Here is a 24,662-nt window from a genome sequence, read left to right on the forward strand (position 1 = left end):
ATTAAAAAACATGATATACACTGTAACCAAACTTTATTTTAATATTCAATGCCAATTAGAAGCTGTACCAGTATGTCAGCAGCTTTTATAATTTTATTTGAAGTTTGACATTTTATTTGGAAAACATACATTCTCTATAACCTGCTGGTACATATTCCATTTTTTCAGTGAATAATTGCATTTAGCAATTGACATTACCAGCTTGAAAAATGATCACATTAGGGCAGTTTGGCATGAGCGATTTTGAAGGATGTAGCCGAGAGCTGAGAGATTACAGGTGCCGTCTAACAGACGAGTCTCATGCAGGTGCTCAAAGGAGGTCAAGGACTGAGCAGTTCTGATTTCTGACGGTAGATCGTTTGACCCCTGAGTGGCACTGGTGGGGAATGGATGTACTGTGGAAGAGTAAGAGGGTGAGAGGGAGTGCAGGGAATGAGAAAGACAAGACAGACTGACTGAGAAAATGGTAGGAGATATCTAGGATCTTGATGTGTGCAGCAGGACAGAGGAAAACAAGAGACAAGCAAGGAAGACAAGGCAGGGTCATCATAGATAGTATCATTAGGCGTCCAGTAAAGAGTAGGGTTCAATAGTCTGGGTGGAAGAGTACCAGGGCCTGCATTAGGAGTTGTGTAGAATAGCTGGTAGGGAAGGGCTGGCTTCTGGGAATGTGGCTCAGGAAGAAGTGGCTGGATCATGCCGTAGTAGAAATGTGCTGGAACTGGGGGAGAGAGAAGTCAGGAGAGAGGAATACAAACAGAGCGATGTCCACAGAGGGGAGCAAAGAGGAAGGGAATGAAGGAAGTCAGATTCCTGATCTTCTGTTAAGATGATAGGAATGCCACCGGGAGGAGATGACCACGTGACATGCAGAGACTCAGAAGGAGACATTAATATCAGTATGAGGAAAAGGAAAATGTGAGTGTAATTAGTATAAAAACTATATGAAAATACACTGGAGGTGTTGAGAGGGGTGTAGAGACAAAACAGCATGGATTCGGGACAGAACCTTTGTGTATCGAGAGTGGAAGGGCAGAGAACCCGCCTCTCCAGGTAGCCTGGTACAGTATGTGTGATCTGCGGGGTAGCAGGACCAGGTCCGAGCAGAGTGAGAATTTCCTGGTTAACATGAGCTGACAGGAATGCTGCACAGTGCCAAAGGCAGTGGACAGATGAAGGATTAAGACTGACGAGATGGAGGCAGCTCAGGCTGAGTGCAGAGAATCCACAACAGTTCCCATCAGTTCCCAAGAGAGGTGTCCAGGTATGTCTAGACTCTAGGAGAAAGTGGTGTGTCTAACTGGAGTCCAATCATTGTCATGATGATAGTGTCACGTGGTGTTGGTCCTAAGTGTCTTGAATTTTTTAGTTCAAACAGCAAAATGTGAAGTCTTCCTGCATCAGTCTTTAAATGACCAATCTGACTTTGAAGCGCATTGTTTTGAAGCTCTGCATGCCAGTATGCCTGTATGTGGAATGTTTCCACTGTTTTACACTTGGGAATTCCCCTGGCACTTTTCGGTTATGTGAGCAGTGGGGCCCACCATATGTACATCATTGACCTGCTATACTCATCCATTATGATCTGATCTGCCTCGCAACACTAGTTGTTGCACACTTGAAGGTAAGAATCTCATTAGAAGCTGTCGCAAGCTCAGCATACATGAAAAGGGAAAATTACAATGGCAATACAATCATTTAACAAATTTCCTTTAGATTATAAGGCAATATGAGTATAGCCTTCCTTTAAGCTCAGTATACAAATGCAGTTCCTCTGCTGGTGAGTTGTCATTTTCAATGATGTGTGCTCTTGAGGCAGTATGACATTTCTGGAGACAATTATATACAATATGACAATCTGTTTATGCAGATTTTTGTTTTGGATGTAACATTATTTTCTTTTTTTCTTAAAGATATATCAGTATGTGTGAATGTAGTATGAAATAAACTCAGCAGGTGGGGTTTAACATGTGAACTTCATTGAATTTAGAGCACTGCCAACCAGACTACATAACAGCGTGAGGCTGAATCTAGGTGTACTTCCTGTAGAGAAAACATGTGATTGATTGTTTTTTTAATCATTACAGATGCATAAATGTATATTCTTCTTGATCTGCCTGATCTGTGATTATTTGTGACAAGGTTCTACAAAGTATAAAGGCACACTCAACAGACTTTACAGATATTATATTCAAGTACAATCAGCATTTCTGAACCAAACATTTTACCCCTGTTAATCCACAAGATTGTTTATTCAGGCACTAAAACACATGTATTGTACAATATATTCAATTACAATAGTAAAAATTCTTAATCCGGTTCTGCTTATTTTTTTTTTACTTTTTGTTAAAGATAAAGTTTTAGGAATGTTGTGACTTTTTTTAAACTTCACATGTGGTTACAATTAGTAAAATAAAAGTTCCCTACAATGTTTATCAGAGCAGAACTGTTTTTTTCTGTAAATATTGAAATGGATTTATAAAATGGCACTGATTTTCTCTTAAGAGCAAAATATAAACCTCCCACAAGTACCTCTTGAAATGAGAAAAGAGGAGTGTGCGAGACCATTAATCAAAACCAAGCTTGAGTTAACGAATCATTTCTACAAAAAGCAATACTTTCACTAAACGATGCCCTTATTTAGAGAAGGCCCGTGATTGCAGTTTTAACCAAGTGTTTTCTGTGGTTTGCACTTCAGCTCCAGAGTGTTACCCAAGTGGCCATCAGGTCTTGGAGAACCCCTACCGCAGCGTCAGCTTTGATTCCATTCAGCTGCAGCGCACCGCAATCCAGGACCTGATCTGTGACCACTCTCTGTCAGCTGGGTGGTACCGTTTCATGATCAATAAGAGGCCGGCAGAGATGCCAACTACATGTGTAGAAGTAAGTTCAGAATCCCAAGACGTTTTCCAGAAGATGTGTTCAGAAGTCCAAGGTGTCAATCTGTCCTTGAAACGCCATTCAGCAGCAAAGGCCCACCATGGCCTCCTGTCATTGTTTTCTGCTTATTAGGCTATTTAATACCCAATTATTTAATTATTTAATTGGAATTCCATAGATAGGCACACTCCACACTTTTACAGAATACCATTATTGGCATCATTTTGGCCAGTCACTGTATCTGCCTTAATTAAGCCCCTAGACCTGCCGGAGGGTTTTTTAAATGAAATAAATCATTTAATAGTGTTCAGAAATTTTTAATGCTTGGAAAGTACAGTTCACTCCAGGACTTTGTCTGTCATCTCGGTTAAACTTAAAGGCTTGTCATGATTGTGGAAACCTACATCACCTAACTATGCAATCACTCAAATGCTTGAGGCGAGGGGGGGGTTAAGTGTTAAAAACCAATGTTGTCCAAAAATAGAGGATGTTAAGAAAGGTACCTTAGGACAAGATATGTGCATATTTAAACTTGAAGGAATCACTGATTTATTTTCTTTGAGAAACTGGATTCCCTCTAGAGAATTTCTAGATATAGAGTGTGGTCTTGGAGTAACTTTGAGGTGAGGAAGTCTCAGATTTTGTGTTTGGCTTATGAATAAATAACTCGGTAATGCATTATAGTGTGATCACTGTTGGGGTTTAAGTCTTTCCAGTGACTGCACTTTGCTGATGGTTAAAATGAAAATACACTTCTCAAAAAGAGCCATGACCTGAAGTGGTCTGATATATAATGAGCAGCTTACACAGTCATTCTGTGCTGCTTTTTAACTACATAAAACTGGTGTGGTAAGAAGTGTTAATGTGATTGTTAATTATGAAATAACTTTTGATCGTTTGTATTTTCCACTGTCTGTTAGCTTGCCTTCTGCCTGACGTTTTTGAAGGGATTAATAAACATGGTTATTAGTAGAAAGGTGTTGAATGGAGTTTTCTCTTCTTCTCAGATGAACAAGTGTGGGACACAGGCACCTGTGTGGCTTTCAGCCCAGGATGGTTCTCTGCCTCGCAGAGGGGAAGCGAAACAGCTGTCTGCCTGTGGCACTTGGCAGTTTTTTCTGGGGAGCAAGAAAGACTGTTGTCTGTTCAGAATCCCGGTGTCGGTCCGAAACTGTGGGGAATTCTTTGTTTACTATTTACAGCCAACTCAAGGATGCATGGGTTACTGCGCTAAAGGTAAGGCCGTTCAACCTGATGGGACTAGGCATTTTATATTCGAGTGGTTAGAACTAACTTTCTACAGTCTGCTTAGAATGGAATACAAAGTAAATTTTTCCTTTGATTTTTTTCATTTGATACCTATTCGAAATACTGTATAACATAATCACATAAAAAAAACACATAAAAAAATTTAAACACCACAGGCACTATAGTTAAAACATGCAAACATTTAAAACTCCTCAGGGAGCAGTGTAAGCACATGAGTCGGAAAATAACCACCATCCTTTGGGCTTATTCTATTCTTGTTCACAACACAACAGTTGCTTTCAAGACCAGGTGTGACAGCGTGGAAAAGTTGTAGAGGCACATTTATTAACCATATTAAGCACTGAACTCCACAATTGCTAAACACAACATTTGCATGTAATAGTCGAATATCCTAGGAAAGTTTTATACTTCATTTCATTTTCATTTTCAATTAATTTGCACTCCAATATTCTTTTTCCTTGTTCTCAAATATACTTTATAACATTTTGTATGTATAAAAGCACAATCAGTAAAAGTGTTTTGTGTATGTCTTAGAGAATTAAATAGAATTACATACAGTACCTGACAGACACCCAACAGTATTAATATTTATAAACTGAGATGCTGTGCCGGCCTTCGTTACCAGATTTTCCACATGGCTGTCATTAAGAGAAGGACAGAAAATGTTTTCTGACAGGTGCGAAGATCCTTAAAATGGTGTAACTGATTTGAAAGGAAGAAAAGGGCAGTTACATAAAACTGATCTGCTGATTGCCTAATATAAAATTGCAAGTACCATGATACTGGAATCATCTTCAGAACACAGAGATTAGACAAAGATTATTAAACATTTAATGCACCACAAAGCATAACTTGTGCATTGTCCCTTTATGTATAAGACACAATTGCATTTGAAGAAGCTATACTACTAAAAGTGCAAGCTCTTGAGGCATCCCTAGAAGTGGGATATAAAAGTTTCATGTTTAAAGCATTATTTCATAATCTTACAAATCTCAACCTTTTTTATGCAAGCAGCAACACTAATGGACACACACAGAGCATACAATATGGTGTATTTAGATTTTTAGAAGACTTTTGATGAAGGGGTAGTGAAAATGTTCACATTGAGAACTGGTTAATAGAAAATTGAGAAAACAGAGAAGGGGTGAAGACTTTTTAGAGTAAAGTAATTATTAGTGGAGTACCACAGGAGTCTGTATTAGGACCACTCTTCCTGATTTATATCGGTATTCTAGATTCTGGTATAGTTAGCTTATACCAAAATATGGAGATTTGCAAATATTATAGAATCATAAAATGAAATTCAAAAGGATTTAGAAAAAATAAAGACTGGGCAAACAGCTGGCAGATAACATTGTATGTAGACAAGTGCAGTGTATTATATGCAGGTAGCAATGCAAGAAGGTAAAGATATGAGGCATCAATATAGTTTGGGAAACACTGATCTTGGGAGAGAAATTGTGCATACTGGCACATTCTTCTAGACAATATGGGAAAGCAATTAAAAGAAATGTTAGGATTTGTAGAGTAAAACATACAATTTATATCAAGAGATGTTGTTTTGAAACTGGACAAGTGCAATGGAGCACCTGTCTCTCTGAGTGGTCTTTTTTGATTTAGTGGTCTAGGGAGCAGGTTAAAGGTTATGCTATGGATGATTTAAAGAGAAAGTAGTCTGTTTGAACGCAAGTTGAGTGCAGGTGTATGTTTGAGGTGATGACAGAGTGATCTACTGCAGCTGGTTTTAATAAAAGTTATCTTTAAACATTTTAAAGAAACCTCGGGTTAGATCATTGTTCATTCAACCATTGGTAAGGAGTTGGTTTATATTAGAGAAATGTATTTGGAGAAACACATTTCACTTTCCCTGGGTAGACTCTATGGTTTGGAGTGATGGTAAGATGGTGAGAAGCAAGGTTTGCTCTCTCAGGAAGCGCTAAGAAGTTAGGAGTGTTGGTATATTGTCGTGTTCCAGGGGAAGATAGACATCGGTGCCCTGGTCTATCATCAGTCTAGAAAACAGCAACCGGGTGCTTTTTGGTGATTAACGCATGTCCTACACTGAGAGGCTCAAGGAAATCAACCTTTTTTAGACTAAAACAGAGAATACAAGAGGTTTTGATACATTTATTCAAAATCATCAAAGACATTGACAAAGTCAACACAATAGACTTTAAATCAAAACAGTGTGTTTAAAACTGAGTACAGTTTTAGTTATGTCTGACACTTAAAATTTCAAAATGTTGAAAGATAAATTGCTGCTATACTGAGTGTAACAGTACAGTAACATTTAATTTTTTAAAATCATGAATAATTATATACTGTAATTACAACATTTTTTGTTAAGTTTAAAATAAACAACTCTTGTGTCACTCTAGTGTGACAGTATAGAGGACATACTAGCTGCCTCTACTAATATTGTGTATGAAAAGTAAAACTATATAAATATAGTTAAAAATATATAATATATAATATATAATAATTTGTTCTGCCGTACTTTATCAACTGCCAGTTTTCCTCTCTCTCTCACACCTAAAGAAGGCTCCACAGCCGATTAAATAAACCCTTACTTGTTCCTTTGCAGCCAACACATGCAAACGCAGCTCCCTACTTCATTTGAAAAACGTAGAACTGTTCAGGCAATAGATGTAACCAGAAGCATGATTACACTTGATTGATCATGAGAATCATTTCATCTCTTGAGCTACAGAAACCTGCCATGTGACTTTCCTGTCAGCTCCACAGCCCAGAAGGAGGGGATCCCAGATAAAAGGGGTCAGTCACTGGTGGACACTGGACACAAGCAGGCATCTTGTCTTTACAGACAAGCTTAACAGACGACTACATTGGAATGTACAGACATACAATAAACTAATGTACAGACAAAAAGTTTCCCTGGGTCAGAATCAAAGTCATAAAGGTACTAAAGAATGATGAATTTAACTTTGGCTTCCATAATGGGACTAAAACAAGAAGCACTTTACAAATTCACAAAGGACTTCTAAAATGATAGCAATTTCACTACGCATATACTGCAATATCACCTGCAATTTTCATTGCTTGCCTTGTTGTGCAGTGTGTTAAGGAATGCAGAAAATGGAAAAGTCACATTCATCAGACACTGTAGAATTCTACTAACAATTTTAACAGGTTCATTCTCATGTTCAAAATACTATTGCAACTGGTTAGAAAAAAGCATTTATTATGTAAAGACAAAGCAGAGATTTAATAAAATTTGGAATTAATTTGAGTCTGTAATATAAAATGGTAGAAAAATATTCCGGAATTTTTATATTTGTACAATTTGTGGCTTAATTAGAAAGAACTGATTTTAATTAGCCGAATCTGTTTATGTCCAAAGAAAAACCTTGAACACTTCACTGATCGTGTGAAGTGAATCCTTCAGTTTACCCACCAGCCTGCTGTACTGTCCTGCAATATTCTGACAGCAGAGAGCAGGGAAAGTGTGTCTGCTCATTAGCAGAAAATGCTTAATAGTTTATTGTAGGAGCCAGATTTGTTTGGACATCACATCCTATTCATCTTATACTGAAGGTTCACCACCTGGGTGTGTATAACATCAGGATATAAATGCTTTATGTGTAAGGTATAAAAAATGTTTTGAAATGTTGCTGTTATTAAAAAAAACAGTGTACCTGAAAACAATGAATCTCTTCTTGTTTTACTAACATTAAAGATTACATATTTTCAGTTCTAAGATAAGGAAGTATCTTGAATTTATTATTATTATTATTATTATTATTATTATTATTATTATTATTGTCTTTAGTGGTAACTGAATTAAAACCGAAAGGATGCCTTGCCAACGAGGTGGAGGTTAACGGCATATGTCAAGGTAAAACAGCAAATCTTTATTCCCTGTTCTTTCCCATTCACTCCAAGTTCACGTTTGTAATAGGGATTTATTTTCAGTAAAGCACATGTGGATGTTGAATGCAAAGCACCCAAGAAATGCCTGTTTTGTAGATCATGTACTGTATATCTGTCCAATTAATGGTAAATATTGTTTGCACAGGTTTTAGAAGATAAGTTAAAAGTAATCTTGGAGTGTCTGACAAAAAATTATTAGGTCATGTTTTCAAAACACTTAGGTTGGTTCTTATGGGGATTTTAAGCTCTTGAGTATTTCAAATACTAGGACCCCTTTGATTTTATCAAAGCTGTAAAATAATGTATCTATCATGATTTCATTTGCAGTGAGTTTTGTTTTCATGCCTCAATAGTTCACGCACACTGTTTTCATTTTATAGAAAGACTTGCAGCCATACCTTTGAAGCCAGCCATTACCCCCGAGCTAATAGGCAACACTGTTCACCTGAAATGTACCTATGAAAGTGTGGCACCCGCTTTGCCCCTGGCCTACCTGGTGACCTGGTCACGGCACCTGTCTCTAAATAGGAAGGAGGAAATCAGAAGAGACTCATCCCTGCAGACGTTCTCCCTTGTTGAGATGGATGGAGTGAATTTTAAACTTGGGGACACGGTATGCTCAAACATTCGGAAGGAGTGAGGTATAGTACAGGGCAGGCTGGTTGTGGTTTTCATTAGCCTTCATGATTTACAGATCTACAGGTATATTAAACGAAAGAGTACACAAAACTTAAAAAGTGACAAGTTGGGTCAAGTAAAAGGTACTTATGTTTCCTTAAATTCAATGAGATTATAGGTTCTTCAGGTTTTATGACTTGTTTTCTTTTGGTGTAAAGAATTTAACATTTTAAATGTGAGTATTATTAATTTGGTGAAACCTAATAGAGTATTTGTCTCAGTGGCTTTAGCTACATATTTCTAGTGTGTGCGTTAAATTCATAGTCTTCAGTTTCATATTTCTCCACTTTTTAAGAATCAATAAGCAAGCAGCAATACCAGCTATCACGTAGTGGAAAAAAGTGAAAAACATTGTTTTTCTTATTTGAAGAGATTCACGTGGATTTCTTTTGAAGCCAGAAAAAGTAAAATGAGCGTATTTCATAGTGCAGCCAAAGCTTTCGAAATGTTTTTGATATTTCATCCTAGTACTGTAAATCTTTGATCACCAGCAACCTTCAAGGTTTTATAATAATACAGTGCTGCAGATACCTTTAGAATTTGCTGTCTTTGCAAAGTGTGCCAACAATACCAAGTTCACATTTTTGTTTACATGAAAGTGTGTTTTTGCAAACAAAAGGGAGATTCAGAGTATGTGAGTATATATACAGTATATGAAAATACAGTATATACTGTGTGGTAACTGGAGTACTGGACACTGTGATGATTGGGGTTCTGTACACTGTGTGTATTGACAAGAGTACTCTATGTGGTGACTGGGGATACCATATTCTGTATGTGGTGACAGCAGTACCGCGTGTAGTAATATACAGTGTACTGTATGTGATGACATGACTGACAGCTCACAATAATGGTAAAACGCCCATTATATCTTGCAAGTACCTGTGGGTCTGGCTTTTTCATACTTATCTGTTAAACCTCAGCATATAGAAAATCAGTAATTATGAGTAAAAAATTACCACTGTCCCTTTAGAAATAATTGACATTAGTCTCTTTGAATTAATTTAATATGATTATGCAAGTCATAGACTTCAGAGACTAACATGAAAATATGTCTAATAATACAGGGGTAAAGATTAAAAATGTACTTTCGTGGTACTGTATTACATCTGTTATTTGTTAGTTACAATTAATACAAAGTATTACACAGTACAGTATATTCACCAAGAGACATCCTGATACGGCTGGGTCCTACAGAGTCTGGCCAGGGCAGGGTGCTTTTGGTGACCCCTGTGCTTCTGGGAGGTGGGTGTGTCTGTGGGTTCTCACCCTCTCTTGTGTTGTACGGGAGTCATTATCAGAAAGCCGAGTCTTAAACAGCTGGCAAATACGAAAACAAATATCTGAAGACTCCCAGGAAAAAAATAAGATGGTCCCATTGTTCTATTGTTTCATGAAACAATTTACTACTGACTTATGAAAATGTAAATGTGACAGGACTATCACTTATGTACACACACATTGCTGTGTGCATGTCAGATTTCTGCACAATGTATACGTAATTCTTTATTAATAACTAGGCTCATCTCACGGGGCTGGATCATATCTATGAGTCGGCATGCATGTCAATGAATCAAGTGAAACATAGAGTGTTTAGTTTGGAGTGAAGTGCAACTTTGTTAGCTTGTGCTCCATCAAATGTAAAATAAATTGCAGAGTAGGAATTGCAGCCTGCAGTTAGTGTATTAGGACATATCGTACTCTGAATGATTTAATGTAACTAACTTATTACAGTATATACTGTAGCTCAGAACACCACAGGTGCAGTATCTGCTACAGCAATGCAGTTGAGTAAATATATAAAAAGATATTAACATGTTTCTTCATTTATATTAAACTATTTTTTAGTTTTATATAAAAAACAAAAGCATATTATTATTTCTCCAGATATTGTTAGACAAGCTTGGCTTATGTCTTGGATTGGGATTTCGAACATCTGTGAAGTTAATGAAATGTCTGCATTCATTCATAGATTTCCTGTAGTGTCTCCAGATTTTTAAGAGATTCTCCTGAAATGCAATCTGTACCCCGAGAAAGTGATGTGTTCTTTGCTGGGATTAAGGTATGTATGAATTATTATTATATATATAATATAATGTTATACATTAGTGTTATTGTTAAAATTTTGATCGTAAATAAATATTTTAAAGCATTTGCCTTTCAATTTCATGGATCTATGGCTTCACAGGGGATTTTTGTGTCTGTACCTTGATGTGTGCTGCACGAATATAGGATAGTTTTTAAATTAACTGTGCTTAAAAATCTAGGATGTCCATTCCTGTTTGTAAATATGCATTATGTCGATTTGTTCGTCTGTCCCTAGTTTGTGCCGGAGTCGTTGCAGATTGCGGAGGACAGTCGGGAGCACCTGGTGACGATTCACAGCACTGTGCCCATCCCCTGTCCCACCAGCAGGGGGCCCCTGGAGTGCCGAGTCAGACTCCACCTGAGCACAGACGGTTCAGGTCGGGTTTCACTACCTCCTCTTTGGTTTTAAAATTGGTTCATAGTAAAATTGGCAGTGGGGCTTTATGATAACTGTAAATTGCATGCGTTCTTATTTTTATCATCTTTAAAAAATCGTTCTGGTGCTTTTTACAGCTGTTATACTGAGTGCAAAACTATTCAACAAGTTGCCAAGCGCACCGCAAGACCATGACGCGGATTTGTTCTTGTGAGCCCTCACAACTGGAGCTGGGGTTCCTGCAGGGTAGGTTGCCTGCAGCTGTTTTGTGTCTCTTAACAAGGTCTGTGCTGCTGATGTTTCAGACAGCCCGGGTCTGGAAGCCCCAAACGTTGCTCTCTCAGCGTGCCAGGTAGACCTGGAGCCAACCCCATGTCAGGCTGACAGCTGTGCTCGTGCCTCTCTGCTGCTGACGGCTGTGACAGACTTCACTCGAGACGGGAACTGCGCCAGTCATGTCAGAGCAGAGCCTGACCAGAGAAGTCCCGAGCTCTGGAGGGACTACACTCCAAACCCTTTGAAGGTCAAATTACCAGCATTGTCTGGGCTGCTTTTTTGTGGTTTTCCTGTAATGACAGTGTTCCTTTAGGTTTGTGTTCTGTTCATGCAGTTGTTTTGTATGTGATAATGAAGTGAATCATATACTGGGGGAAAGCTGACAGGGAAATACAGCAGGGTGAATCATGTACTGTACCTGATTTCCCAATGCGTTCTTTACGCCGGTGAAAACCCATTCATTACCACGTAACAAATAGCTGGCACAGATTTAAAAGTGTCTTGTCCTGTGTTACAGCTGTTTAGCACTGCTTAAAAGCTCATTTACTGTGCTTCTGCCAAAGTTTTCCCATCACCTGTTTCAATTGTACAAGAACAAACCACTGTCAACCTCTGATTAATCAGCCCCATTATCTTCCGTGTGTTTCTTATCCTGTACTGAGGAAACACTTCTCTCTGCAACACTAATTGAGAAACACATCCCAGTGCAAGGAATGAAATACGGTACCATGTCTGAACTACATCCCACCACATGTTAGTTGATAACAACTGTATTTTGTGAAAACATTAAAGCCTTTGAGTAGCCACAGCCTGTCCTTTAATCTTGACAGTGATGTTATGTTAAGCTGTGTTTTTCTCCTTCTCAGGTAATGGTCCAGGACATTCCAACTGGAAATTGCTACTCTTTAACTGATCCCCATATCATTACATTTGATGGCAGGTAACGTGATGCTACTGGCTTAAGTATTATAGGCTTTAGATGTATAGGGTTTGTCCACAATATATATGTGTTTGTTTATTTATCGGCTTTCCCTTGAGAGATTGCTTTGCTGAAATCGATTTATTATACTAATCACATGAGAATATAATTCATTCTACAGCTGAACTGTCCCCATAAAAACGGATAGAGCTCAGTGGTTTACAGTACCTACCTAATAAAGGAGATTTCCTTTATCGTTAAGTCTATCATTAATAATTAAGTCCACCATTCTTTGTTTTTTCATAAATAATACAATAAATCTAAATAAATTTGATCATTTATGTTCCTGAGTCACACCTATGTGAAATTTAAACTTTCACATATCCACCAATAACAAATTGTGAACCCAGGCCTTGGTCATGGTCTTCTATTTGCAAGAAGATTCTCCGTTCTGCCCAAATTAATTTCAAAGGTTAGTTTCATAGTCAGGTAAAGTATCAGTTTTGACTTCTTCCAGAGGTGCATGTGCCCCCAGAACAAGGATTTAGGTAATCCATCATTTTGAGTACTAGCTGTGCTCAGTGTTCCCATCTTGCATCTTTCTCCCAGATTTACTGTGCATTTGATAAGTTGCCAGCTTGGGTTTTGGGTCATTCACTATTTTTACAATTACCTTTTACAATTAATTTTTACAGGAACACTATGCTAAAATAACTCTTTTAGGGAGGTATTTACTGTGCCTTTCAAAGGTATTCATTCACCCTTTCAACAGATTTTTTAATTGTAAAAATATATATACAGTACACATTTTTCTAAAGTGAAACTTTTACATCAAAACTTGAAAGCTCAAACTGAAAACTCCTATGTGTGAAAGAGGTTAAATGTCAGTAATAGCTAGAAAGAAAAACTACAATATGTTAATTGATTAAGTATTGCCCTCCATGAGTGAATATTTGGTGGTGACACTTTTGGCAGAAATCACAGCTACAAGTCTTTGTGGATAAGTTTGTGTCAGCTTTGCACAGTGGGATGATATAATTGGTTCCCAATATATTTTTGAAAACTTGCATAAACTGTCAGATGGTTTAGGGATTGTTGATGGACAGCATTTTTCAAGTTTTGCCACAGATTTTCTATTGGATTCAAAGCCAGGACTTTGACTGGGCTGTTCAAGGTTATTCACATTCTCCCTGTGAAGCCACTCCATTGTGGATTTGGTCTTGTGCTTTGAGTCATAGTCCTGTTGAAGGGTGAATTTTTATCTCTGTTTTAGGTATGTAGCGCACTGAAGATTTTCCTGTACTTTGCTCCTTCTGTTTTGCCTGTATTTTGCTTCCCAGTCCCTCCTGATGAGAAGCAACCGCATATTATGCTACTATAATACTGGATTTGAAGCAGATGTTACACTTTGCATTTAGATACTTTCTTTTGGTATCATGTTATTGTATGGTAACATGAGTATTAAGAGTAAAAGAGAAATGGCCAGAATTGTTTATATTGCTAGTAAAGTAATTAGTCAACCACAGAAACAGCTTATGACGCTGGAGTTCAAAGGTAAATTCAGCTTGTTGTTGTATTATTCATTCCCATTTCCACCTGCTACTTTCAGGGGGGCAGTTTAGAAAGCCTGTGGCCAAGAAAAATGTCTACAAGATTGTTCGCTCTGCAATTAGTATATTAAATGCAGCTATGTGACTGTTTCCTATATGGAGCTATCGGATTATGCGTAATGGTAGTCGAATATGGGCCTAGCGAGTGTGCGCATATGTAAGGTTGTATGTCTAGGACTATTATTTGTTTTTAATGTGTATTTATTTCATGGTGTGTTATTTGTTTTTTGTAGTTTTGTATGGTGATGCCAAAGACAAATTTCTACCCTTTTGGATGGAGGATAAGTTTATATCTTATATAGGTCACCTTTGTGGAGTAACTGGGATGTTGGTGACTCATTTACTTTTTCTCCCATCTCAGCTGCTGAGCTCCATGGCTCTTTCATGGAGGCCTCTCTAACCAGTTTTTCTTCTTGCCTGGGTGTCTGAATGGTTTGATACACTTCTTAATGATCTTCACCAAGCTCAAAAGGGTGTTCACTATCTTTGAAAGTTTTCATATACTGTTCTCCTAACTTTCTCCTGATCTCTGCCTTTCTGCAACTTTACTTATGAGCTGGTTTGAAAACTCCTTGATCTTCATGGTTGAAGTTTGAGTTCAAGTTTACTGTTACATGTACTGTGCCCGAGTACAATGAAATGCTTACTTGCGTGTTTTCCTCACATGACAAATAACATAACAGATGACATAAAATATTACACAACATTGATAAAGAAAATGAATAACAAATTACATCACAATTCTTTGAGTCAGGAACTGGGTAGTAGCAATAATTTTATCCAGCATTAAGACAGCAGCTGTGTGCAAAATTCAGCTATGGCAGTATTTTCAGTTCAGTGCAAAACAGGGGGGTGTCAGTGGCGGCAGGAGGATTTAAGAGGTGGAGTTTAAGAGTCATATGGCTGCGGAGTAGAATCTTTCTTTGAACCTAGAGGTCTGGGCTTTTATACTCCTACAGTACATCTTCTGCCGAAGGAAGAAGAGAAAGGTGCATCCCCAGGGTGCTTTTGGTCTTTGATGACATTGTTTGCCCTTCTAAACAAGCATGTGTTGATGGAAAGGAGTTCTGTACCAGTGATGGCCTCAGCTGTCTCCACTACATTCTGTATGACAATTGACTATTTAACTTCAACGGCCCTTACAGAGACATAATGTAAATCGCTATTGTTTCTCATAGATGCAATTCAACATATTGTGTGATTTATCAAAGTCATTGTTTTCACCTGAACTAATTAAGGCTTTTTTTAGTTTTTGAATGATCTTTTCAGTTTTTGCTGATTTATTCCAAAAACGATAAAAGATAAGAGCTGAAAAGATACTTCCCCTTCCGGGGGTGGGCTTGCTCGTCCCGTCGGGGGGTGTCCAGTGTGCCTTTGTAGGACCCGCCCAACTGGGGCTCATCTTCTAGGAACCAGGACAGCTGGGGCTACACAGGCGAGGCATTGCCCTGCCTCCAGGGCTCAGCCTCCACAGTGGACACGCCCCCGTGTGATGCCACACCTCCCATAAGTGTTCACTTTGAGCATTCAGGTTTTCCTTAAAAAAATTTTCATTAAAAATGTGTTTACATCATTCAGAACTTAACAAACTAGGACATCTTTGAAATGTTGTGTGTACTTTTGAAAGGCACTGTATATTTTGTAATATAAGCATTTCTAAAATATTCTACAGTAAGTGGATCAGTGATTCTTAGCCTTGCTTATGATAATATTAATGTCCTGTTTCCTTGCAAACCTGAGATGGACTGCATCTGATTTAATGGTCTGGAAAAAATAACTGAAATCAAGTCCCCTTTAATGTTAACACCTCTTTTACACTTGCAATACAGCTGAAGCTAATTTGCATTCTTAGCTCTTCTATTGTATTAATTATAATTTTTTGTGGCCTTGGAGTTCAAGTATTGCTGTCAGATAACATTTCCGGCATAGAGATAATATTCCTTGATATAGTGTTTCATCTGAGGTCACCGTTTAGAACTGTTTCAGCTAAATCACGCTTAATTGTTTTTCCTTTTCTAATCAAAGTAAAGACCATCGAGACAAAGTTAATGAACACTTTTCCTACCTGTCTTGCAGTCAAAGATATCTGGCAGAAATTGCTGGTTAAGATTTGTTTAATGAGCCTGTGGTTAAAAAAATTAAAAACTTTAGCAAGAAACCTTTAGCACACTAACTTAAGTTGACATAAATAAAATACTGTTCAGCACATCTTGCTTGCAAAATTGCATTGTGGGATTCCTGTAAAAAACATACAGTGGAGCCTAAAATGTGAAGGTACAGCCTGGAATCATGCATTTGCTGTTTCAATATCTTATCTGTTTGTCTGTGAGACTGGCATGTTAATTATATCTACAAGTGTACGGGTTAGTAAGAGCTCATTAACAGAGAAGAAATTCAGAGTAACATCTGAGGCATATATTTCAACAGAAAATGGATGTTAGGAAAGAAAATCTGTCATCTGAATTCTAATGTTGATTCTTATAAATCTAAAACTGGATTAATTTTAACAAGTATGAAATATTAATTTACACAATTTCTATGTGAAAAATATTTGTTTTTTTAACTAGTCTGTTCAGCCCCCTGACACACTCAACAAGGACAAAGTAATACATGAGAAGGTTTTTAAACAGTGTAATTATTCATACAGCTCTCTGGTAACATTTTTAACTTGACTCTTTTCTGCAGCCTTTGAAGACTTGTGTTTTTTTTCCTACTGTAAGTTTGAATGGACATTTCTCAAGCCTTTATGACATTAGAATACAGAAAACAAGAGGGACGGCTGCGGAAGTATTTCATCACTGATTGAATTTCCTCTGCTTTTCTTTCTGGATATTATTATTGACTGTTTTCAGAAAGAAGGGATCTTTTTACAGATGCAATAACAGACCAAAAAAACTGACATTTGAAAAGCACTTGTGGAGCATCAGAAGAGAAACGGCTCTATCATTTAGGTTCCTTTCACTGTAGGTCAATATTACAATGCAAAGAGATGGCTGACCCTTGGGTTTCTGAGCAAGGCTCTTATCTCAGCTAAACAAATATGAGCTTTTGATTATTATATCTTTGTTAATACCATGAGATCAACCTATGTCAGATTTCTATAACAGATTTTTTAAAAATCGAGCAGTGTTTCATGCCATATATCTGAAAAACTTGAGTATAAGTCTTTCTGAACACCCTGTCATTTTGTTTGTTTCTGCAAAGAAAACTTGATTGTGCTGAAAAATGTGACTTTTATCTTTTGTTTCATCGGCTAAGCTTAGATTCTAAAGGGAGAGTAATACTGTACATTCAGATCAAGTCATTCTGAAAGGTATTCATTTATTTTCTAAAATATATACACAGCATCAAAAACAGAAGTCATAACTGCAAACTGCATAATTCACAAATATATTATCAGGAAAATAAGAAATTATTTTAGCGAGGTGTACTGACATTTTAAAAAACAGACAAGACATAAGTAAATCCATTATATACTGTAGTTTAGCTTATGTCATCACCAGGGCTGACCAACAAGGAGTCCTACTATGAAAGTCATAGGCTAGTAGTGTTCATGGCTATTGTTGGAAGTAATACAAACTTCCAAGAAGTACATGTGCAATGTATGATTTACCTCAGGACGTCTTGTAGGATTCTGCCCCTTTCCTCTCATAAAGCCTGGATGAGCATGTGAGTGTTCACTGGTCTCTGAGCCCTACACGCCACATGTTATCCCAGCTCATCTTATGAATGTTCAGCAGAGCTCATGTCTGGCAGGCAGGGCTTCCATGACATATTATAACTATCACGTTCCTGTCTCACAAGAAAGCCCTTCTTTCACTTGTAGCACAAGGATGTGCCCAACATACTGGTGGCACAAAAGCATTATTCTCCTGATATACTGGGCATATTTGCTGAAATACTTCTGTGGTGTTTCTTAATTCTTACCAGGGTTGGCTCAGCAGATTACCTTTGTCCAATCACATCACTCACTAATGAGTGGTTTAGTAATTATGCAGCAGTGACGGGTCAGTCATGAATGAGGTGGGACCCGGAGTGTGATCCACGCATGTCAGAGAACCCAAGTGCTAGGCGAGAGGTGGCTAAGTTGGGGAGCCCGCAAACAGCATGCAGGGGATCGCCCAGAGTTGTGTGTTACTGAGACCGGAGGGAGCAAGGATCATACGCTCTGGAGATGGGGAGCAGGCTGCTTGGAGACTTCCGAGAAGCCACGCACACAGGCAAATTTGGTCCTGCGGCTAGCAGGGGAACCAGAGCATGGTGCAGGCAAACAGATGAAATATTCCTAGTCCAAGACAGGCAAAGGTTCGTGGCTCCATTCCAGTGACAAAGCACAGGGCTAATCTGGGAGTAGTGATCAAGTTCCATTCTGAGTTCAAAGCCAAAGAGACACACAGTTAACAAAGCCAAGGGAACGATCCCGGAACATGGCCGGAAAACGAAGCATGGGTCCAAGAACAAGCAAGGTGTGATGTTTTCAGGGCTTACCAGGTAACAACCAACTGGGATCTCAACGTTGTACTACCAGAGAAGACAATGTTGCATGTCAGGTGAAATTACATCTGTAATGAGAACAAAAACTGCGGAAAAAGAAAAAAGCGCCGCTCGCAGGGTCAGAAGGAAGCTCAGCGTTCTGTTTTGTAGATTTCGTGGTTGCATGGGGAGTACATTGTTATAGAATAGGTTAAAATAATGAATGTATCAGTGTTAATAGCGCACGGCCTGCTTGAGTGTTGACAGGGTCCCATCTGAGTGAAGTTACCTGCGGTTGCCTTGGGGTCATGATAGATTTTAGTGCCTCTAACCACACTGATCAGCAATGACTCAATTACAGGGTGTGGTTTTCACATGTTTGCAGGCCCTCTCTTGAGAATACCTGTCTGTTGCCCTAGACTCAATCCTATTTACCAGTTCTTTATTTTTTAGTGGAATTAGTTAAACTTCCATTTTTCTTATCAAAGGAGAACATTGCTCAGACTTGTCATTGCATTTAACTTGGTCTGAAGATGTCACATCACATGTCCTCTTTGCAGGCGCTATGACAACTACAAGACAGGAACATTTGTGCTGTACAGAAGCTTGGCCCGTGAGTTTGAAGTTCAGGCCCGCCAGTGGGACTGTGGGAGTCGCCATTATGCTGTGTCCTGTAACTCCGGAGTGGTGGCAAGAGAAGGCAATGACATCGTGGTTTTTGACATGTGCAATGGACAGCTGCAAGAGAGCAGGCCTCACCTGTCAGTGAAGAGGACAGGTGCAGCCGCGTCCAACAAAATCAAGATCCTGGAGGCTCATCAGGGGAAAAAAATAACTGTATGTACTTGGCTGAAGATTGTATAGATATACAGTACTAAGATGTATTTCAGAAAAAGATGAGTGAGGCTTATAAAAGAGGTCTATGTGAAAGCTACGTGGTAGTTACCCATTTTAAATTTTTAAAATAATCTGATAAATGCAGAAACAAAGATCACATTCTGAAATGTCACAACTAATAGCACAGTATATTTTCTATTATCATTGATCTTACCTGACTAGTCCCTTGCACAGTAGCCATTACTTAGATCACTGAGGTTAATGAAAGTTGATCATAATCTTTTTATATAGGAGTTTACAAATAAGTTTTGATGAGGAGATAATTTATTTTTGTGTACAGTATACAGTATATATATGTTACAGTACACATTAATTCAAAGCAAACATGGAGTAAGTTACCAGTTAAATGCCCAGGACATTGTAAAATGTGTTACTTATGGTGTCCTTATTAAACCCATAAACCCATAAAAAATCATTGCACCAAACACATTTTGAATGATATATGTGTTTTGCGGATTTTTTATAGGGATAATGAAAATTATTTTTCACATGAGAAACATTTTCAACATTATAGATTTTTTCTGAATCTTTGACAGTTATAATGAAAGATGTTAGAGGCATTTTAAAGTTATCAGCACTTACCTAAAACTAAAGTTTTATGTCCAGAGGTGTCAAACATGAGCACATATTTTGCAGTACTAGTTATAGCCTTATTGTACACAGCTTTTGTGGTTTTAAATCGTTGAAGTTTTATGTGTAAAGTTCAGAGAGAAATGCAGCTTTCATAGCTATGGAATTAACATTTGAAATTCACAACTTTAAAGATATTCCATTTGTCATCAATATAGAAATGTTTCTTTTCATTAATGTGCTGCATTATTATTGCTTGTGAAAAACATGGCATGCTTACAATGATGGGTATTGTGTTTAGTTCCGTTGATAGATATTCTTTACACTGGGTGTTTCCAATTGCTATACACGTGCAATCTTTGTTTGTGTTCCCGTGTCCAGATTGTCTTCCCCTCTGGTGCCTTTGTCCGGGCAGATGTGAGTGACTGGGGCATGAGCCTGTCAGTGAGAGCTCCCAGCCTGGACTTCAACAATACCAGAGGCCTGTGTGGCATCTTTGACAGAAACAGTCAGAATGACTTCCACAGCATTCATGGCACTACATTCCCAGGTTCACATAGAAGTAACAACCCTGAGGAATTCATAGAGGAATGGAGGTAATTGACTCTCATAAGTAATAAAAGTGAGTTTGGGTACACAGTAGGAAATCACAAATCATCGCATCTAAAAAGATCCACAGCAATAGGAAGTGGTGAATTGCTGGTCACCTGCTGCTGTCTGACCTTCTGATGGAGCTGTGTCTTTGAGTTTAAGCTGCCAAGAGGTAGACATCATGAAAAACACAGAAACTATTTGTCTAAGATTAAGAACAAAACCTTGTGTAATAGCAGGCTGTGCTAGCAGTTTGCCGAGCAAACACTCCTATTTGTTTGTATTGCTCTTTTGTTTATGTGAAGTTCTGGAGAATCTGAAAAAGCAGGAGATGTTAAGAGCAGTGATGGAATTGCTATCAAAAGTGGAGCAGTAAGGTTTCATTTTGAGCATAAAATCTTAAGTATACTATTAAAAACTATTATTCATTTTTTACCAGCTATAAGCTATCAATATGAAATATTAACAATAAAATGAGTAACTGAAAATCTGACATTTGTAGAATCCTGAAACAATGGATGAGATGTCTCTATATTTATGTTAGAAGCTCATGTAGTGGCTTACTTCTAATTCTAATTCACATTGTGCTTTTGTCAGGATACCGCCTGGGGAGAGCTTATTTGACATGATGCCACAAGCTGTTGAAGCAGAGATAAAGAAAAATTTCTGCAAGTGTCAGAAGGAAAACAGCATCTCTCTCCATGCCATGAACATAACAGCTGGTCTAAATGACCGCTCACCTGTAGCATCCTGCTTCTCTAATGATAATGTGGATTACACATCAGTCTTTCCCTCTCTTGATGTTACCTCAGAGTACATCTTTAGCCCTAACAGGGAGCGTAGCCTCAAGAAGCGTGGGACACTGCAGACTGTGAAAGAGCCTGGGAACCAAATGCAGGTCCCTGGAAGTCAAAAGAGTCAAGGTGAACTTTTAACCCCAAAGGTTGACGGCCTAGATTTTTCTTCCGAGAAGGCTCAGCTGTACTTCAAAAGAGACTTCAAACAATCAGCGACAATCAGCGGTGCTCAGGAAAATCAAACATTCAGCAGACAGAGGAGACAAGGCTATCAGGAGCATTTGCCAATCTTCACATTCCAAAGTCTGAGCCAAGCAGATTTGCAGGGCCTCACATATTTCTTTCCAGAGGATCACTTATCACAGAGCCGGCCTGAGGTGCAGCCATTGTGGCCGACTCCCAGTGGTCTGACATCTGTTAAAGCCTTAGAAATCTGCCAGGAAGTCCTTGGCAACTCCACCATCGGTGTTGTTTGTAAAGACCTCCTGGGAAGAAGACTAGAGGAGGCCATTGACATGTGCATTTCAGACCTGCAGCTGAAAGATGACCTTGCATGGGAAGCTGGCATGTCACCTTTTCTCGAAAATGAGTGTGAGAGAAGGGTTCTGGAGAACAGGACGAGAAAATCCCAGATCTCAGGGCATTACACAGGCCATCCAGAAGAAATCATCACTGCACTGAGGTGCCCTAATTTCTGCAGTGGAAATGGACATTGCACTGAATGGGGCTGCAAGTGCTTCTTTGGCCACACTTTTCATGACTGCAGTCTTACTATTAGTAAGTATTAAAGGCCTTTCGATCCTTCTACACTGACAGTTGTGATTGAAATCTTATTCGTAACAATATCACTTAACTGTTCTAGTTGCTAAAAAAGTTACATAACAGAATATTGCTTCTAAACACATTTTGCTTTTTAGTGATTTATATCAGTATGAACATATTATATCAAGAAATGTACTGTACTGTATATCCAAGACCTTGCTATTACAGTGGTGATATTAGTGCATGGCTAACATTAGTGCAACTGTATATTGCTGAATTAGATGAATAGGGATATGCTACAGAAACTTTATTAAATGGCATATGTGGTGTCACTGCTTTTGTGTGCCATGGATCAAGCTTACTTTACGCAATTGTGGTTTTGGACTTTATGGGATACCATTTGCTTGGCTGAAGGTCCTTCTATTTTTAAATACTTAATTCAATTAAACCCATTTTGTGGTATAGCACATCATAAGACCATAACTGCCATTTCTATGTAATTATCTGTAGAAGCAAAGCCAAATACTACTTTTTCATGCTGTCACATTTGTGTATACTGTGTAATGTCCCACAGCATGTTTTCTGTCTTGAGAGGAAGCAGATGTGATAATATATTGTTCTTCACACGTTCTTACTTCAGTTAGAATTTAGCTTCTTGTGGAAGTTGTAATTCAGGTTGAACAAATCTGGCTCTCAGCCCAATTAATTCAATCATCTGCTTATTAGCATTAAATAAAGTGGAAACAAGCTCTGAGCTTGCATCCTTTTCAAGGTGTTAACTGCCTGAGGTGCATCTCTGCTGACTATAGTTTAACACATATCAAAGATGAGATTAACACTACTGTAGCTTTGAGTTTGGTTTATCATTGTGTTTTCATGTATGACCTTTCTATGGTTTATGATTTATGCAAGCTACTGTATATAGAGATCAGAACTGGGGACTGAACAAGAGGCACATGCATAAATCTGCATAATACCTTAACACATCAGAAGCTAACAGTGATTTCAATTTTCTGGCTAGGTTCGGCAGAGATCTCTGTTAAATCGCCAAAAGGACGTTAGTGTCTCTCTTTCTTTGCATTTTTCTGCATTTTAAATTATATCTGTATTAAACTTGCCTTCACTACAAAATATTTTTCATTTTCTCAGAACTGCATGGCTTGTATGGCTAATATTGATTCAAGTACACAGAACAGTCCTAATGCTGATTTCTGTCTGGTAGCACCACCTATTGATATATCCAAATACATCAATGTTTTGAAACCTACAGGAAGAGAAAGAAACATTTTTCATCCTCTCAAATTCTGATTTGAAAAATGTGGAGTTAATTTTCTGATGTGCAGAATGATTAATTGATTTAGTTATTCTATGTGTACTGTAATCTCCCTGGTACAAGGGATGTGTAAAATATACAAGTATATGGCTACACTGAAGAGTGAAAAGAAAGATCAGAAAAGAGAAGCCTCGTCAGCCTGAGGAAGGTTCCTCAGATGAATCATTCTGTTTATATTATTATATAATATTTTAATAATATACAATATTTTTTTCTATAAAAACCCAGTCTAGAGGTCAAACACACATGTAGCTATAATTTTTAGAGTGATATGCAGTATATGACCCTATTAGACTATGTCACCCTATCACTCTATAGTTATATACTGTACTGTATATCACCCTATAACCGTTGGTTGATGTGACAGTGTCTGGCAGGACATTATGCTGGAGCCTAGCATAGCAGGCAAAGGTCACTGGGCAGAACTACAGCCAGTCCATTGCACAGTTAACACATACAGTACAAATACTGTATGGGCTACCATTAACCTACTGTGGCTAGCTTCTTTTTAGAAAGAAACCAGAGCACTGAGGGAAAACCCATATGAGCATGTTAAGAACACACAAACTCAGTTTGAACCTAGGACCCAAGAGCTATGAGGCTGCAGTGCTAACTGCCATGCCACCATGTGGCTTCCTTGAAAATTAGTGGCCCAAATTTACAGACATCTCGTTATCAAAATTCTAAGGAAATTATGGCTAATGCAGTCATTGTACTATTGAAAAACCGTCTCAGTAGCAACCAAGGGCTTATGGCCTTTTGCAATTCTGTATGAGTTCTTACTGTGAAGGACATGTTTGAATCTCTAGAATGTGTAACATGTCCTTCGATCTCAGAGCAAATGCAGGTATCATTGTTTTTTATCATCAGATGGCAAGACATCTCTCTCTACTGTCTGATAGTAGAAAACTGTGTGCTGGCTTGTAGAGATATGGAAATGTGATGGTCAAACATCAGCAGCTTTGGGGCCTTCCTTGTAAATACATAAAAAACCCTCTTCACAGCTTCACAGGCATTTATCTGCGTATAGTTAAAACCCTTACACATATAGGTCAGCACTTTAAACTCTGTGGGAAAGGAAACTGTGATAGGAGGCAGATCTTGTTACAGTGCTTAATGGTGTAAAGAAGTGAGGCACGGAATGCATGGAAAATGTTACAGGGAGTGAGGCTGAGAATTACAATTGCAGCCTCTTTTCACTATCTGCCTCCCAGCAGCCCTGATTTTTTAAATGAGAAGCTGGTGAGGAGAC

At 38.3% G+C, this 24,662-nt stretch overlaps 1 protein-coding gene across 1 annotated transcript in view; it reads left to right on the top strand.

Annotated features, from left to right (window-relative positions):
* The window catches only part of LOC148822458 (von Willebrand factor D and EGF domain-containing protein), a 74,497-nt gene that overhangs the window by 12,360 nt on the left and 37,475 nt on the right, over positions 1 to 24,662 (top strand). The window contains exons 2-12 of the mRNA XM_088930005.1: positions 2,699 to 2,883; positions 3,888 to 4,116; positions 7,940 to 8,005; positions 8,421 to 8,653; positions 10,691 to 10,780; positions 11,042 to 11,183; positions 11,488 to 11,705; positions 12,325 to 12,398; positions 19,021 to 19,297; positions 20,309 to 20,523; positions 21,116 to 22,092. Coding sequence (XP_088786131.1) covers positions 2,699 to 2,883; positions 3,888 to 4,116; positions 7,940 to 8,005; positions 8,421 to 8,653; positions 10,691 to 10,780; positions 11,042 to 11,183; positions 11,488 to 11,705; positions 12,325 to 12,398; positions 19,021 to 19,297; positions 20,309 to 20,523; positions 21,116 to 22,092 — 2,706 coding nt within the window. The remainder of the gene's footprint in view (positions 1 to 2,698; positions 2,884 to 3,887; positions 4,117 to 7,939; positions 8,006 to 8,420; positions 8,654 to 10,690; positions 10,781 to 11,041; positions 11,184 to 11,487; positions 11,706 to 12,324; positions 12,399 to 19,020; positions 19,298 to 20,308; positions 20,524 to 21,115; positions 22,093 to 24,662) is intronic.

This window comes from Atractosteus spatula, chromosome 13, assembly GCF_055471065.1.
Source record: "Atractosteus spatula isolate fAtrSpa1 chromosome 13, fAtrSpa1.hap1, whole genome shotgun sequence".
Classification (NCBI taxonomy): domain Eukaryota; kingdom Metazoa; phylum Chordata; class Actinopteri; order Semionotiformes; family Lepisosteidae; genus Atractosteus; species Atractosteus spatula.